Raw genomic sequence first — 18,412 nt, 5'->3', positions numbered from 1 at the left:
TAAAGAGTACGCAGAAAAAGTAACAGATCTAATTTCTTTATCACTTCCTTTCGCAAGCATATGCTATCAAGAGATTGAATTATGTTGTGTCCTCTCTAACGTTACGTAACCAGAAGTAAAAAGGGAACTTGTGTGTCGGTACAACGAAGAACCGCATTTAAATCGAATCGCTCTATGTGATAACTAGCAAAGCAGTATTTGATATCTCGATAAACGCTATAGGAAGAAGTTAAATATTGCGCCGGTGTACACGGTAATAGTGGGGAGAATAGAGAACGGAATCGGCTTTGAGTAGAGTAAGGTGGAGGAGAAGGGGAACCCGGCGCGCCACGAGTCCGTCAGTCGCGCTCAAGATTCCGAGATAGGAGGTTTGTTTCATTGCTTCGTATTATCTCATCGTCGTTGTCGTCGTTCGAAACGTCATTGCCATTGTGAACCGTGTTGCTTATTACATTCTTCCTTAAAGACATTTCTCAAATAAATAATAACTTCGACCTTCTACACGTGCTATTTTTTCTAAAGAAAGAAAAAAGTTTCGAAGGTCGGCGGTCCGACGCGCGACGATTACGCGATCTCGCGGCCGATTTTCGTGCCATGCGTGGCAAGAAGAGCCACGAGAAAGCATTATTTCTTACAAGAACTATCTTTTTTTAACTCTTTTCGTTTGTCATTACTTGCCTAAACAAAATAAGACAGTCTTACCGTTACATTATCCATTTCCTTGAATTGAAGAAACAACAACTGCTCGGTAAGTAAGTGCAATGTACTTATTCGAACGAGTATAATCACGGAAGAATCTTCTCTTTTTTTTCTTTTGTTTTTATTCCATCTTTTACCGGTTACGTCCTTGTCCTCGTTCTAGTCTAGTCACGAGATAAAATAGTTGACTTTCAGAACCTTGGATACGTTTCTTTTTATGACGTAGATCGTAGACGTTACGTGAAAGATAAAATAGAATAGGAAGATAGATAGAAAGATGTACATATATATATATATATATATATATATATATATAGAGAGAGAGAGAGAGAGAGAGAGAAAGAGAAACGCGCGTGTGAAGAGAGGCGCGTTGCGCATCTCTTTCGAAGCGATATCGTCTTTCTAAACTGACCAATCACCTTCTCTCTGTATTCTACGTAACTCATATGCTATTGGTAGTTGAATGAATAGACCGCTTGGCGCTGCTTTTACGAACGCTTTCTCTGTATGTTCTCTTACAAATATTTACCTTTCCATGAGATCTTTATTTGTATAACGTTCGCATAAGATATAAGTATATATGAATTTTGTGATGAATCAAGTTAAGATGATAAGTACTCATTATCTTGAATGGAAGATTTCTTTTTCTTCTTCTTCTTCTTCGAAACGAATCGCAATCACTAAAGAATTCAAATATAATATCATTACGAAACATTTATTAATTAATTATCTTCTTGTAGAGTTAAGAAATGAAAGGGAGATAAAAAAAAAAGGAAGAAAAAAAAATAAAAAAGAAAATGTCAAATTAATTCGTTAAGTTAAGAAAAGTTTTGATCAGATTCAAAGGCCGAACGGAAGCGGACGTTAATTAAGCTAATAAGGTTCGACGAGTAAGCGGGAGGTCCTATAAACGAGGACTCTGTCGATATCACGGTTACCTCCGTATTATGCTTTAAATCTCGCCGCCGCGATCCACGAATCATAGCCTTAAATGGAGATCACTCTTACTACTCTTCTCGTTCGATGCAAATTCACATCGTCGAGCTATACGGACGGCTGGGTTAGTGCCCCTTTACCTTCTCTTCCTTTCTTTTAGACTCTCTACCGCCAATTAAAAAACTCCTTTTCGAGCAACACGAGTCAACCAATTAATGATATTTGGTATATCGTGGAACTTCGTTTCTTTCTTTTTTCTTTCCTTCTTTCTTTCTTTTTTGTCTTTTTTCTTTCGTCGTCTTTCCTGGTTCACGTTTGAATTTATCTTTCACACTTTTCCCGCCATTTCTAAGGTCGTATAAATAAAAAGAGATGAAAAAAAAGATTTGAGGATTTTCTCAAAAAAGCTTTGTTTTTTCCTTCTTTATTTATTTTTTTTTTTTTTTTCTTTTTTATTCAACTGTTATATTCGTTCTACGTTCGTACTCGAATGTGCAAACTTTCTTGTCTTTTTTTAAGATCACGCACGAGCACAAAAAAGAAGATGAGTAATCTTTTTTCTGTTATTTTTTTTTTTCTTTTTTCTTTTTCTTTTCGAAGATCTAGAGGCCAATGTCCATGATCTTGGCTGTTATATTACGATTCCTGTCGTGAGTCACGATCTCGAGTTATTAGTTACCGTTTCTTCTCGTGACTTCCTTGCCAAAAAGAAAGAAAACTATTTCCTATTGGACTTCGAGTCTTTCCTTTTTTTTGTAACTGTCACTAACGTTCGACGTTCCATTATCAAACCTTCGTTTTCTTTATTTTTTGTTCTTCTTTTTTTTATCGTCATCTCCTTCAAAGAATTAATTCTTTGGAGTGAGAGAAATAAATCGAAACGAGACTGAGAGATCAATCAGTGTTCGTGAAATGCAATCTGTTCGGCCCACTTCTTAACCTCTGCTCTTATTTAATAAACTCCTTCGTGAACCCGATACGAGAGTAAAATGATTTTATTAACACTTTTACACACTTCTTTATTACTTCATCTATTCGATAATAGTATTAGGTATTGCAAATTTATCTGTAAATAAGGATGATCAATTTAAATATTATTGTGTTATATGAATTTATAAAAAATTAATGACTTTTTATATACATATATATAAATTATATATGAAGTATCCATTTCAAGTTGTTAATATTAATAAAATATTTATAAAAAATACAATTTCATTGTTTTATTATTTTTTTTTTTTTTTAAGTTAAAAGGCAGACAAAGCACTTTGATAGATCTAATATATGAGAAGTACAGAGTTAAAAAAAAAATCTTAGGTAATTTTAAAAATCAATTACTCCTTTTCGGGACATTCTAGATGAAGTTTTGTTTTAGATTGTAGCTTGTAAAACTACAAACCTAACTGCAAGCCTAAGTATAAATCTAAAAAGTCTCGAAAAAATGAAGTTTAAGAAATATTTAATATTATCTAGGAAATTTTAACTCGTCTGAGAATTTTTAGACAAGCCTGTACATCCTGTATAAGGGAGGAATAGAACATGCAAAATAAATTGAAGTAACAGAAGTAATACATTAGAATATAAAGAGAAAGAGATAGATAAAATTAGAGAACGACAGTTCCGGACGAGTTTGAGTCGAGTTTCCTTTTGCTCGTCGAACGTATTGTGACCTCTGCTTTATTGAATAGATTGATCGTGATAATATGTAACGAGTACGAGCAAAGTGAGGTCGATTGGCATAATCGAATGAAGTAACCAAGCTTTCGTTTGAAATTTTTAACCTAAGAGAGAAGATAGCTTTTCCATGTTGGTTAAAAATATTACATAATTGTGATGGAACGTGTAAAGGATCGGATTGTATGATCACATACTTCTCTTTCTCTCTCTGTCTCTCTCTGTCTCTGTCTGTCTCTCTCTCTCTCTCTCTCTCTCTCTCTCTCTCTCTCTCTCTCTCTCTCTCTCTCTCTCTCTCTCTATCTATCTATCTATCTATCTATCTATCTATCTATCTATCTATCTCGTTTTGTTTACGTTTTGCTTGCGAAAAAATTATTCGATTCTCATTCGAGTAATTTACTTTGTTAATATAAACGATTCAAAAACGAGGACTCTCAGGACAGGTTAAAAAGGATTAAGAAGATTACCTGTTGCGGTACTAAGTATATTGAGGCGAGAACGACGAAGAGAAACTAGAAAGAGAGGATAGAGAAACGTACTTAAATGTTTCGAGGTGAATATCCTCTCTGAATATCGTTGAATATCGTCTACGTATGTGTGTTTTGTGAAGTGGTAACACGAACGGATGTTGTATATTGACATCCTTCTTAACCCTTTCCGATCTTTATTAGTATTATTCTTTCTTTTTCTTTCTGTTTTTTCATTAAGAATTCTTTTGTATTTTAATTTTTTTTTCTTTCTTTTTTTTTAGAAGAAACATACATAATTTAATTTATTAGATATATATATTAATTTATTAGATATATATATGAAAATGTGTTATTTTATAATAAAAAAAATTGTTACAAAATTCATTTAAACAATATCTAGTCTGACTCGACATAAAAGTTGAAAGAGTTAAATCATGAATTGATCGTCTTATGATCTTTGATTTACGATCTACGTTTCTATTTACTATAAATTAATCGACTGTGTATTCTTAAATATATATCGACGCGATTAATATCCAATATTATATCAAAATTGAAAAATCAAATTTATTTATTAGATTTTTTAGTCCATTGTTAACTCTTTGCTTATTTTATGTGCTATATGTATATGGTATTTGATATAATTTATATACTGCAAGATATCACTATCATAAATTTGATGCATTCATCAAATTTTTATTAATTTTTGTTAATTTTTTTAGGAGAAATTAGGAAGCGGTGGAAAATCTTCGACGATTCTTAAATGGAAATGCATACCGAAAATCGATCCGAATTTATTCACCAATGACACATTGTAAGTGAACATTGTCTAATAACTTTTATTTTATTAATTAAAGGATATCTTATTTTAAACAATATGACCAAATATCTCCGTCTCTATTGTTTATTTTTATAAACAAATGTTTACAAATGAAAGCTGCTATGTTCGGAGAGAGAAGATATAATATGTTACAACTATTTCATAGATGACACTGTTCGCCTTGCAATGGCACTGCTCGCCTTGCAATAGAGCGCTTGTTATGATAAAAGTCATAACAATTGTTTTAAAATGAAAATTGATGTTTCAAGTCTAACAAAAATCGTAGAAAATATTAATACAGATCAACGGTGTATATTTGTATCTTTTTATCTTTTCATTTTTTGTTACAATTTTCATATCTTAACAACAGCGCCTTTTATGGAATAACTGCAATACATATTAAATTATCTCCTCAAAACTTAACAACTTCTATTTGAAATATTTACTTATAGAATCAATGAGGTGGAATATATTTGATTATATCATTTAACATCCTGTATATTGGGTTTGTTAAAACTATTTTTTTTTCTTTATCAAAAATAATATAAATGATGAACAAATTTTCATGTATCTATCCTTCTTCCGATTTTTTATTCGTCCTTCGGCTTCTTTGAGCCTAACATATTCTAAAGAACAGCCAGATGGTCGATCAATTTACATCCAGCGATAAGGAATCATCGATAAACCGTGTTGGATATATTACGTTGGAACGAATCGTAATAAGAGCAACGAAAATGTTGGAACGTTCACGTTCATCCAGTTATATATCTTTTCTGTTCTCTCTCTTTTTTCTTCCTTTTCTCTTCTTTTCTCATGTTATAACATAGGTATACTTTTCTCGAAGGAGCATTATTCATCTAGAGTGAAGAGACATCGATAAAAATGAAAAAGTCACATAGCTTGCAATATCACGTAAAAAAATTATCCCATAGCAATTAGAACGAAAAGTTAATTAAAAAAATTAACAAAAAAAGACAAAGAGGAAAACAGAAAACAAAAAGAAATATGAATATTTTGTATGTGGCAATGAAGATGAGAACTGGTTTGAATTAGAAAAGATGTACTTACGTTAGGCGTGTTTCATGCAAATGGCAGAAGCATAACGACGACGTTAATTTGAGATTCCGTCTTTCTAACGGTACATGTATCTAACGTTGCTCTATTTAACTCGGCTTCGTCCGTTACCATAATCTAAGCTTGTTTTGTGGAGTTTCGTTCGTTTCAATGAAACAGAGCACTCATTCATTACCACGAATGTCCATTTCAAATCTTAACGTTTAGAAAATAGAATATGGAAGAAAGTATTAAATAGAAAAGGTGGTAGTTTATGAAGAGAAAAAAAAGAAGAAAATAAATAAAAAATAAAAGGCAGGACATGACTGTTGGCCAGGTATATTATTTTTGAAATTTGTCTTTTCTACCTAGTCAGGAGGAACCTAGCAATAAAAAGCAAAGCGGGGGTTTTTGAATAACCGACAAGGTTAATGCGATTGGATGATTGACTAGATTGGAAAATTGACTGTCTAACGTATACGTATAGGACATTGGGATAAATGAGGATATATCTAGGCTGGGAACGTGGCACCGTTCAACGTGCGAGGCAATTGATGGGAATGGATCGAACGCAGAGCCCCTAATTATCATCATCGTTGTCGTCGTCGTCGTCGTCGTCGTCGTCGTCGTCGTCGTCGTCGTCGTCGTCGTCGTCGTCGTCGTCGTCGTCGTCGTCGTTATCGTCGTCGTTATCGTCGTCGTCATCGTCGTCGTCATCGTCGTCGTCGTCGTCGTCGTCGTCGTCGTCGTCATCGTCGTTATCGTCGTCATCATCGTCATCTATAGCTATAGCTATAACTAACTTATATACAGTAGCGAGCCAAAGTTATTCACGTACTTTTAATTTTCGACCGGACGTGTTTCATCATCGTTTACATTACTTAACAGTTATTACTTATTGTCACTTTGATTAGAAAACGTATTAATATACCTTTACCTCTTGCGTTTATAGCTTTCCCCCTTTCTCGTCCTCCTCTTCTCCTACTCCTCCTCCTCTTCCGCCACCTCCTCCTCCTCTTCCTCCCCTCCTCGCCCCTCCTCCTTTTCTTTCTCGTGTTCCAAACCGTTTCGGTAACAAAGGAACGTATCAAAAGGGCGTACGAGTCATACCTATTTCATTTCCTTTTCCTTTTCGTTTCTCTCGATACTTTCATGATCCCATCTTAAAAAGAAAACGTTCTTTCCTTTTACGTTTTCTTTTCTCTTTTTCTCTCTATTCCTGTCTTTTTTTACTTGACACTTATGAATTCTACAAAGTCTTAAAATCATCATAAAAATAAGTAGATAGAGAGTTTCCTATCACTTCCGTTCGTTTAAATGTTTCTTTTATTTCATCATACCTAACATGTTCCCTCTTTCTTTTATGTTGTAGTGCTGGTGATGAGGTGACGATCGATTCGGTGACAAGTTTCGACCCAAATCGATCGAGGATGGCTAAAAGTACTGAAAGATTACCTGGTACTTCTTCCAGATTAAGAACTAGAGACGACGGATGCTGTTCAGTCAATTTTCTTAAATATGTTTTACATATTTACAATGTCGTCTTATTTGTAAGTATTCGCGTTTCATAGTCATTAGATTAGATCTATTAATCTATACTCCTTATTATTTCTTTATTTTAGAAAAAATCAAAATATAATTTCATACACACACATACTACGTATATACTCATATATATAATATACATACATTACATATATACATATATACATATATATGTATGTACATGTGTGTATATATATATATATATATATATATATATATATATATATATATTTACCATTATTACATTAGTAATAGTTCTTGTTATTTTTAAAATAAACATCTAGACAACCTTGAACTAGTGCAGTTCTAAACAAATTCCTCTGTGTACATTTAATATATTGTCAAGGGACTTACAATATCAAACGCTCATAAATAATAAAAGTTAATTGATATTTGATGAATTGATTTTAGGACCCATTTCAATTAGACTTTTTTTTACCACTCTATACATGTTATTATTATGCAAAAAAGAAATTATTACAAACTTATCAAATGACGCTCTTCGCAAATATTAATTCTTTACGAAAAAAAGGAAAAGAACTAGAATTTATTTTATATACATCATTGCGATCGACCAATCGATTCTTGAATTTAAAACTACTTTCATGAAACTTTTTTTCTAATTTTGACAAAATCAATATTCGATTTTCTATTTGAATTTCATTTGGAGAATATTCCACGACAAACGAGTTCCATGAAACACCTCTGCGAATAGTATTCGGCCATTTGCCAAGCTTTGCATTAGAACGTTCCAATTGCTTCTCTACGCATCGTTATGTGGAATTATGCAAATGCGTAAATTACGAAACGTCGAGAAAGTTGCATAATATTCGAATAGCCGCGAAATTTCAAATTTCAAATTTCTCATCTTATATAAATAAATATATCATCTAACAAATGAAAACGATATCCAGTATTTTATGGAAAAAAAAGGAAGAAATAAAATTTGGAGTTACCAATTATTTTATACAAAGAAGACCGTATTTAGAAAATTTCCAAGCAAAAGCGAAAGATTAAACTTAATATTTATATGCAAAAACGAACAAAAAAAGCGAATGTAAATTTTGTATAGGAAAATAAATGAAAGATCAGATTCATCAAAAATTTTTGATAAAAAAGAAGAACTAATAAATATTTTCTGCCGAAAGGGAAAATGAAACAAATTTTTTATGCAAAAAATAAATATCAGATTTAAGACATTTTTTTTCACGCAAAAAAAAATCAACCTTAATATATTTTGTATGCAAAAAAACATGGAAGATTCGAAATTAAATTTTGTATGTAAAAATAAATGAAGGAAAAAACAGGTAAGATTAAATACAAAATAGAAAGACGATTAAAAAGACTTAACAAACTATAACTTAACTTAAAAACTTAACAAACTATAACTATAACTTAACAAAAATATAATAAAATACGATACATATACGAAGTCTCTCTATCTTTCTCTTTCTCTCTCTCTCGACATTTTATATCTACCTTATCGGCTCCCACGTTCGAGAACGCGACGCGACGAAGAGGTTCATTGGTCCTTACGTTATAAATAAGGGACTAGCTATCACCGAGAAGGGATCTTCCTTAGACATATGCTAATGGATACCCACCTTTAACTTGGTCCGTTCACTCGTCTTCTCCCTCCCATTTCTCTTCCATCCATTCTCTATATCCTCATCTAATCTTTAAGACAGCCAGTCGAAGAAGATTCGTAAGATTAACCCATAAAAATATGTACTTGTGAAATGATATTATATTAATAAATCTTATACTATTAATGTATAATAATTTTATTTTTTTATTAAATTTTATATTTTTTTATTAGATATATTTTCATTTTAATATTTACTTAATAATTTGTATATAATTATTTATAATGTTAATACAGAGTATTCATATGCATATATAAAATATTCATACAGAATATTCATAGAAAATATTTGTATAATATTTGTATATCAAAATATATATATATATATATATATATATATATATATATATATATATATACTATATTTATGTTTGTATAAAAAGAAAAGGAAATATTTGTATTTAAAAAAAGGAAAATATTTGTATAAATAATAAATCATGTGCGCATTGAAGGGTTAATGTGTACGTTAGAAAGATTAGAAAAATCTATATATAGATAATGATTTTCAATTTATTTTTATTTGACTGTTAATAACTTCCATATTGAAATTTTCAACGATCAATCATCTAATTAAATGGAATCGATTTATTGATTAGAATCGGTCCACCGAAAGTTGAAATTTCCTATAGGTATCATAGAAACGCTTGCTCACAAATACAGACATCTCTATGTATATTCATGAGGAGAGCCTAAAATTGGACGTGATCAGACATATTTTGGCAAGGGAAGTAGATGAAAATCTTGCCTTCGTAATTGCGTAAACGCAAGAATGTTTACGTTACGTCAGTGGGTGCACTACTTTACCGTTATATTTATATCGATGATCTATACATTGTACTGAGAAATATGATAGGAATGAGAATAGATAAAAATTATCATAAAATTATATTCATTAAATCATTGAAATATGTATATAAATTTTATAATTTTTACATTTAGATATCACACTTCTATAATTTTTACGATAAACGAATTTTGTTTATTTAAGAAGATAAATTTTATTTAGCCCTGATAGAAAAAGAATTAAATAAAATTAATATTATTTTAATAGAATTCGTAATTTCTAATAATACAAATAATATTATTTATATATTATGATACTCTATTAATATTATAAATAATATTAATTTAAAAATAATAAATGATAATATTGTGAAAAAATAGCAGAATAATATTGCGAATTTCCAGACAATTTTTCTTTTATTACAAAATTACTAATATATATATCAGTAATTAAATATATATATATATATATATATATATATATATATATATATATACCGTTATAGAGTGCATATGTTTTGTTATTATCAAATTATTTCTTGTATGACATAGAAAAATCTCAATATTATGTAATACTTAGACACATCTGGTAAATATTAAATGTTAACTAACATAGTCAAATTTTCTCACTGTAGAAGTTTACTTCTGAAAGGAAGTTCTGTCATTGATGGATTAACATTCGTGCTCTCAGTGCAGCGTTTAGATGATGTCTGGGATGCATCTAAAGAGAAAAGAAAGAGAGATAAACAGAGACAGAGAGAAAAAGCGAGAGAGAGAGAGAGAGAGAGAGAGAGAGAGAGAGAGAGAGAGAGAGAGAGAGAGAGAGATAAAGGCGATAGCTATTGCGGGGGCGTTTGCGGAGGCGTTTCGAAGCTGTAGAGTGGAAGACCGGCCGTAAGAGAGAATTCCAGAAAACCAGTCTAAGCGAGATTTTCAGGTTTCTCAGGACACGAGTACTTTGAATGAACGAGCGTGGACAGCTCGCGTGCTAGTTACGCTCATAATTTTGTTTCTCGATCTTGCGATATAACTACTATTTTCCCTATATAGTTCGAGAAGAAGCTAGGGACTCTAGACTATCGTCTTTTATTAAAATGACTGATCCCAGTCTCTTTAACTTTTCAAGAAAACTTTTAAATAAGTAGGAGAAAGAAATAGAGAAGTGGAGCGTTTACTTACTCATTTATTATTAATATTATTATTATTGTTGTTGTTGTTATTGTTGTTTTTGTTATTATTATTGTTATTGTTGTTGTTATTATTATTGTTATTGTTATTATTATTGTTATTGTTATTGTTATTGTTATTGTTATTATTATTTCTATTTGTCTTCTCAGACTTTATTTCTGATTACGAATAGGAAATCATTCGGTCTGTTATCAAGCGTGTTTTTTTCATGGCTGTTTCTTTATGGAGCGTTTAAAAATTTTTTGTGATCGTATATGCATCCAGAATTATTGATTTCTATAACAGTATATATGTATTTGGGTGTTGTAATTATTATTATTATTTTTGACAATCTTTTTTCCTGGAACTCTTGAGTCATCATAATATAATACTTAATTTAATTGCTAAAACAAACATGTAGAAATCAGTTTTATTAAAAAATTGTTTTCAAAGTCCAGAATGAAATTGATTCTTTTTATAATAAAATTCGAGCGTTTTATTATAAACAACCTATATATATATATACGTGCGTATTTATATATATATATATATATATATATATATATATATATATATATGGATGTATGTACGTCATGTATGGAGATATGATATGCATCAAAAGCAGAAAAAATTAAATTAAAGGTAGAACTAGCAACGAGCTAGGGAAATAATTAGAGTGCAAAGGATTAATTTATAATTTAAGGTAATGCTTGTATGTTATATTTAAATAATTTATCTACGAAAGTTGTATACAATTTTCATCTTAGAAATATTAAAATAAATTATTCTAGATCTAAACAATTTTTTAAGAAATGCCAACTAAAATGGTTTAATAGATAGCCGATTGTAAATATATGATAATTTGTAAGATATTAACAATTTCATAAAATTAAATTATGAATTGTGTTGCCTACAATTTATATAAAATATAAATTAAAAATTTATTTTCAAATTAAATAATTGTATATAAAATAACTATTTGTATGTATCTATATATTACGACAATTTGAAAAATTCTTTTTATTCTTTTTATTTTTTCTTTTTTTTTTTTTGTTAATATATAAATTCTATTCTTAAAATGAAATAGATACAAATTTTAAATAAAAGATACAGATATACATTTGAAAATAAAACAGTAAAATCACAAAAACTTCTCAAATGGCACTCATAATTAAGTTTTAAACTAAATATTTACATAGCTACATAATTAGATTCTAAACTAAACATTTAAAGGGAGAATAAATATTTCAAGGATTTAAAGAAAGATCCTAAACTAAATATTTATAAAATTAAAGTTTATATAATTTCTATAAATTAATATTAACATATTTTGTATAAACTTATATAAATAGACAAAAATAAATTAATCAAGGGAAATACGAATTTGTTCGAACTCGTGTTTAATACATACAATTTCAACATACGTGTATCATTATTTTACAGTTATCCGGATTTGTGGTGGGCGGTATTGGCATTTGGACGGTCGTCTCGAAGCACAGTTACATATCTCTCATGACAACGTCGACATATCCAAGTCTCGCTTATGCCCTCATTGTCGCAGGTATTTTGGCTGTTGTTGGAAGCTGGTTAGGATGTGGTGGGGTTACCACAGAAAACAGATGCGTTCTTCTAATTGTGAGTCACTCAAAACAATTTCTAGATTTTTTATTATTATCACTTATTTCTCTATTTTACAAATGTATTTTTTCTATATTGATATAGAAAAAAGAATTAAAAAAAAGAAAAAACAAAAGTGAAGATAGCGAATCATTATCATAGAACTAAACCATAAAGATGATTTATAATAAAAGATTCTGTTTTTGTAGAACATGGTCTTGACCCTTACTATTCTTCTCTCTCTCTCTCTCTCTCTCTCTCTATCTCTCTCTCTCTCTCTCTCTCTCTCTCTCTCTCTCTCTCTCTCTCTCTCTCTCTCATTCACTCATTCACTCACTCTATCTTTTTTTCTTGTCTACATTCGTCTCTTTTTCAAATTATTTAATCGATTTAACATAACAGGTGCTTTCATTGTTAAGACTATTATTATCATCATTGAGAGAAGAGAAAAGATCTCTCTATATTGTTAATGATAAAGACGAAGCAGAGGATTCAATATTTATCAGTCTTTCATACAATCATGTTTTACTCCCTTCTTAGTGATTCCATTCGCGATTCTACTCGCGATCCCTTTCACCGCCTACGCGAAACCATGTAGTTACATATATCGTATGCGCCGTAGGCGAGTCTTATCGGTTCTGGTTAGTTTCTACCATGTAGGAACAGTCAATTAAGATTTTTGTTCGTGCTCGTTAACCAAATCGATATAACGAACGTGAAAATAGAAAACGTAATTAATGAATCGAATCTTGTAATTTTCTTTTTTTGAAGAAAATACGGCCATTTTAAATAATGTATACTCGAAAAATAATGTTTCGTAAATTAATCGATTGCTATTAAGTAATATCGCGTTTTATGAGTATCATATTAATGGATTGATTTGTATATAAGTGACATTGTTACAATAAATTGAGATAAATACTTGTTTATCAATCAAATCAATAAATGGAATTTCAAGTTTCTACATTTTGAAAAATTTTGTTATAGTTTTGTTATATTATTTTATTGTTAACTTTTTACTTTTTACTTATAATGATATTTATTTTACTGTAATATTCCTCTTGAAAAAAAAGATAGCTATTTTAAAAGATGTATACTGGAAAAGTAACGTTTCATAATTAACGATCGTTTGTTGTTACCATAATAGTATTAATGGATCGTAAATAAATAACATTATTAGAAAAAAAATTTACAATAATTACATAAATTACAATAAATATATATACAATTTATTTGTCGAATCAATAAATAGAATGCTTTAATATAAGAATTTCTATTTCTTCCATTTTGCATAAATATTTAATTAGTTAGATTTATAAATAAATTTAATTTTAATTTTAATTTTAATTTTAATTTTAATTTTAATTTTAATTTTAATTATAATACTTTCTTAATTATAAGTGCCTCGATTACAACGACATTTAAATTAATTAATTTAATTTGTAAATATATATCAGAATTTCTAATGCGTATAGTTATTTGATTATTGTAATAAACTTTCTGCTAATAATATCACTTATTTGTGAATAAATTTAATGACATACATATGCATACCTATGTATATATATATATATATATATATATATATATATATATATGTATGTATGCGTATATATATACGTATCTATCACTTTCACTTTTGATCGTTCTCAGTATGTTTTCATCGTGATGGCAGTCCTCGTATTAGAGGCAGGAGTAGGCGCATTGGCACGTCTCTACGAAGAACAAGTAGGTCCAGAATTGAAGATGAATCTCAATCGAACCTTCCTTGAGAATTATTCCATAAGATCGAGAGAAACTGCTGCAATCGATCAAATGCAAAAGGAAGTGAGTATCAATCTTTGAACATTTTTTTTATTTTTTTTATTACATCGAAAAAAAAAAAGAAAAGAAAAATCAAAAACTTACGAATTCTAAGACTCGATTAAAACGATTTACAGTTTAAATGTTGCGGTGCTCTTCGGTTTGAGGATTGGTTGGTCAGTGAATGGCACAAGGACGAAGAAGTTCTTAAAAATGGAAGCCTCGTGCCTGATAGTTGTTGCAAAACACCGACAATACTTTGCGGGAGGAGAGATCATCCGTCTAACATTCAATATACGGTGAATGATAACAGCGATATGAAAACGATCTTAACGAAAAGCTGACATTTTGATGTTTCCTTTTTGCAGGGATGCATTTACAAGTTTCTTGAGACGACCAAGGATCATCTGATCATTCTTGGTGCCGTCGGTCTTGGTCTATCCGTCCTTGAACTTTTTGGTATAGTTCTTGGTTCGTGCCTCTATATCAAACTCAGACACGATTTCGATGATTGACAATGCCATTTTTCACGAAGACAACAATTCTGACGACTAAGAGAAATGACAAAAAAAAAAAAGAATTAAAAAAAAAATAACACATACACACAAAGCGAAATTAATTGACACTTCGCTTTCAAACTTTTCGAAATTATTTATTTGGACCAATTGATCTTCGATCATCGATCCTTTCTGCTCAAATTTGTTAGCAATTTCACTTAGAATTTAAAACAATTTTTGTACGACCAATATGATAGTTGAATAGAAAAAGAGATAGAAAAAAAGATAGAGATAGAGATAGAGATAGAGAAAAAGAAAAAAGTTTGTTTATTTTTGTTTATTTAATTTTATTATTATTATTATTATTATTATTATTATTATTATTATTATAATTATTATTATTATAGTACTTTGAGCAGAAGGAATGAATAAACTCGCTGTAACCATAACTGCCTATCGGATCGTCCAATCTATGAAACTCTTAGTTGAATCTATAAAACTCTTTTCTACTTTACATGTTTTTACATGTCTGTTATTTAAAATCGTTCACATTTCTATATCGTTAAAAGAAAAAATAAGAAAATAAAAAATCGTAAAATATCTTTCGATATCTATTAGCTTCTTAAAAAACGAAGTAGGACATTTTTTACGAAAGAAACATTTTCTTTAAAATAAAAAAAAGAACGAATTTTCGATTATTTATGAACTACGAACAAGTTTCTTTGTTTTTATTTTTTTTTTTTTTTTAATTTTTTGTATTTTGTTTAATTTTTAGGATAAACAAGATCTGATTGTTGACGTAATATAGGCCTAAAAGTTGGCCTAAATTATTATTAAATAATTGCGAAACAGTTAAAACAGTGCCTTCGTCTAATGAAAAGATTTTATTTATTTTCTTTGAAAAAAGAGAGAGGGAGAAAGGAGTAAGAAAGATAAACAAAAAGTAATAAATTTCATCTTCTCTCTTTTTTCATCAACGTGCCAAGTAGAGAATAAAATTTAAGGAAACGAGAGATCTTTTATGTATTTATATATTTATCTGTTTAAAAAAAAATCGAATATATAAAAATCATTATTATATATAGCACGTTATATTTACAACAAATGCTTATTTTATTTTCTCTGTATGAAGAAAAATAGTTTACATGACAACAAAATCATCGATCGCATTTATATCGCATACATATACATATTATAGCTTTTTATTTGTTTCTGTGCTAATCATCTTTTATAATCTATTCCAATTTCTTATTTTTTACCTTCGATACAGAAACAAAAGTGCTTTGACGATTAAATACGATATGTGTGCTTTAAAAAAAAAAATACAGAAAAAAATAAAGAAAAACGATTTCTATCGTATAGCCTTATCGTACAGCCATATATAATATAATAATTATTATTATTTTACTTTTACTGCGTTATTTCGTATGTAATAAGACGATCTTTTAAACATTAGTGTTAGCTTAACTTTATACATATTGTACATATCAAACGCTCTATTCTGTTATGAATAAATCCAAAAATAGCAATGTTTTGTGACTATAAGATAAAATCTTGTTTTAAAAAAGATATAAAAAAAAATGAGAGAAACAAGAACACAATCCACTTGTATGGAAAATGTTCTTGAAAATTTTAATTTTTCTTTTTTATCATCAAAGAATGATACCCTTTTGAAAATGTTATTTTATATATGTAGTTTTTGCAGATCCTTGCATTGATTCAAGATGAATCAGTAAAGTATCCTCTCTTATCCCAATTGCCACAAAAAACCAACCTAGTATGACAAGTAAATCTTTGGATATGTTTACTTTCTTCCAAGTTGTTAATTCATCAAAAATTTCTTCCATATACATGGTCTAAAAATTAAAGTATTTTTAATACCTGTATAAAAACAGGGTTGCGTCCAATATTTTATGGGTTTATAGTACTCATTGAGATGAATAAAAAATGTTCGATTAACATGGATCCTAAAATTATTTTCAATATAATTAACTTTTTTTATTTATAAGTGTTCGATATCGTAAGGAGCCTCTTGGCAACATTAAATGTATACAGAGGAATTTACTTAAAAATCAATTCAAGATTGCCGAGATAAGTTTATTATGAAAATAAACAAAAACTATTATTAACGTAATAATGGACTATGTGTATATTCAATATGTTGCTAAGGGATTCACTTACGATATCGAACGCTTATAAATAATAAAAGTTAATTTACATCGAAAGGGTTAATTTTAGCATCCATGTTAATTAAATATTTTTTACTCATCAGTGAATACTATAAACTTTTAAGAGCCTTTTTTATCATCCTGTATATATATATATTTTTTTTTTCAAATTTCAATAAATATTTTTATATCAAATAAAACTCACATCATTCCATGAGGTATTGTTAAAATATTGATAATGTATTAACGTTAATTTATCATCCACATTTGCAAATGTTTCATGCAAACATAATGTTGTTAAATACAATGGAATAGCTATGGCAGATACAACGTAATCTTTAAAAATGTCTTTTAATTGATCAACATCCAAGCGTGCTAGATCAAATCTTTCGAAAAGAAATTATTAAAATTATTGAAAGAACATTTATAAACAATTACAATATTATTAGTCATACGAACTTGTCGAACGTCGAGATAACAGAAAGTACGATTAGCAATGAAAATAAACTACAGTAAATCTCGGAAAAGTGAGAATACTTCGAGATAAAATTCATCGTGGAGTCAAAGAAAAATTGCATCTGGAAAAAAGAAAAAAAATTAACTTATTTACATCATACAATATTCCTTGTAATTATTTAAAAATTCTTCAATTCTCACACCATTGTAAGATGTACTAAAGCCATTCCACCTAAAAGACCTTGATAAACAAATGCTGTACGTTTAAACAATTTTTGAGCTATTATAGCTATACTTATAGATGAATAAATTTGTTTACTAAGACGACTTTTAGATAAAAATTTTAAAACGTTTCTTCGATCGTCCTCCTTGGTAATAATTTTAACCATGCTAAAGCCATTATCACCTTGAATGTAGATCTTATCAGTGGTCAATGGAGTTGGAGGTACAGGTTCTTCATACTTTCTTAAGATTTCTGTGATCGGTATCTCAATATTACTCGATGGATCATGTATACGTTTTCTTGACTTGTGATGTAAACGATTGGTGGAACGACGAGTATTACTCGAAGTTGATGAAAGAACTTCTTTTTCCTTAACTTTTTTAATTTCGTTTATTTTAGTTGTATCAGAAGTAGTGACCTTCAACGTTTTATCTCGTTTCAAGACTCTTTTCTTTCTTCTCTCAGGCATACTTTGACGAAATTGTTTTATTTCTTTCTCATTTTTCCAAGAATTTTCTTCTGATACTTCCAATTGATCCTCCGAATTATCCTTTAATTCGTGAATATCATTCCTTGTTTCATTTTTCAATTGATTTGATTCTATATTATCATCAGTCTCCAAAGACCACTTTCTTGAGAGTCTCCGTTGTTTTCTTGAAAGTCGAATTCTTTCAAGATTGTCCATCTTACGAATAAAAAGATGATATCTAATTCTCTTCTAACTTCTTTTTTTCTTCCTAGTAGATATTTACACGTGTACATGATTGTTTATTATCTATTTCGACAATACGAAATGTATTGCCGTCGAACATGTTAAGTTACTTTTGCATAGCAACACTGTTTTGTTCACAGT

The 18,412-nt window shown here is 29.4% G+C and overlaps 2 protein-coding genes across 6 annotated transcripts; one reads left to right on the top strand and one right to left on the bottom strand.

Annotated features, from left to right (window-relative positions):
* The first annotated feature begins 216 nt into the window (after positions 1–216).
* Positions 217–15,020, top strand: LOC124949360 (CD151 antigen-like). 5 transcript variants are annotated; one of them, XM_047494311.1, is made up of 8 exons: positions 323–748; positions 3,756–3,865; positions 4,505–4,596; positions 7,028–7,205; positions 12,239–12,430; positions 14,066–14,239; positions 14,353–14,514; positions 14,584–15,020. In XM_047494311.1, exons 4-8 carry the CDS (start codon positions 7,086–7,088, stop codon positions 14,728–14,730), a joined length of 795 nt encoding a protein of 264 aa, XP_047350267.1. In that variant the 5' UTR covers positions 323–748; positions 3,756–3,865; positions 4,505–4,596; positions 7,028–7,085; the 3' UTR covers positions 14,731–15,020. The 5 variants fall into 5 exon arrangements, with proteins under 5 accessions (XP_047350265.1, XP_047350267.1, XP_047350266.1 ...); XM_047494310.1 differs by having other exon boundaries at positions 3,751–3,865; XM_047494309.1 differs by lacking the exon at positions 3,756–3,865 and having other exon boundaries at positions 217–368.
* A 328-nt stretch (positions 15,021–15,348) lies between these two features.
* LOC124949359 lies at positions 15,349–18,366 on the bottom strand. The gene is made up of 4 exons (XM_047494307.1): positions 17,540–18,366; positions 17,340–17,458; positions 17,086–17,266; positions 15,349–16,568 (listed from the first exon to the last, which is right to left on the bottom strand). Exons 1-4 carry the CDS (start codon positions 18,242–18,244, stop codon positions 16,392–16,394), a joined length of 1,182 nt encoding a protein of 393 aa, XP_047350263.1. The 5' UTR covers positions 18,245–18,366; the 3' UTR covers positions 15,349–16,391.
* Between the last annotated feature and the right edge of the window lie 46 nt (positions 18,367–18,412).

This window comes from Vespa velutina, chromosome 5, assembly GCF_912470025.1.
Source record: "Vespa velutina chromosome 5, iVesVel2.1, whole genome shotgun sequence".
Taxonomy (NCBI): Eukaryota; Metazoa; Arthropoda; class Insecta; order Hymenoptera; family Vespidae; genus Vespa; species Vespa velutina.
Note: the sequence above shows the minus strand (reverse complement) of the source record. Positions and strands in the feature narration are given on the sequence as shown.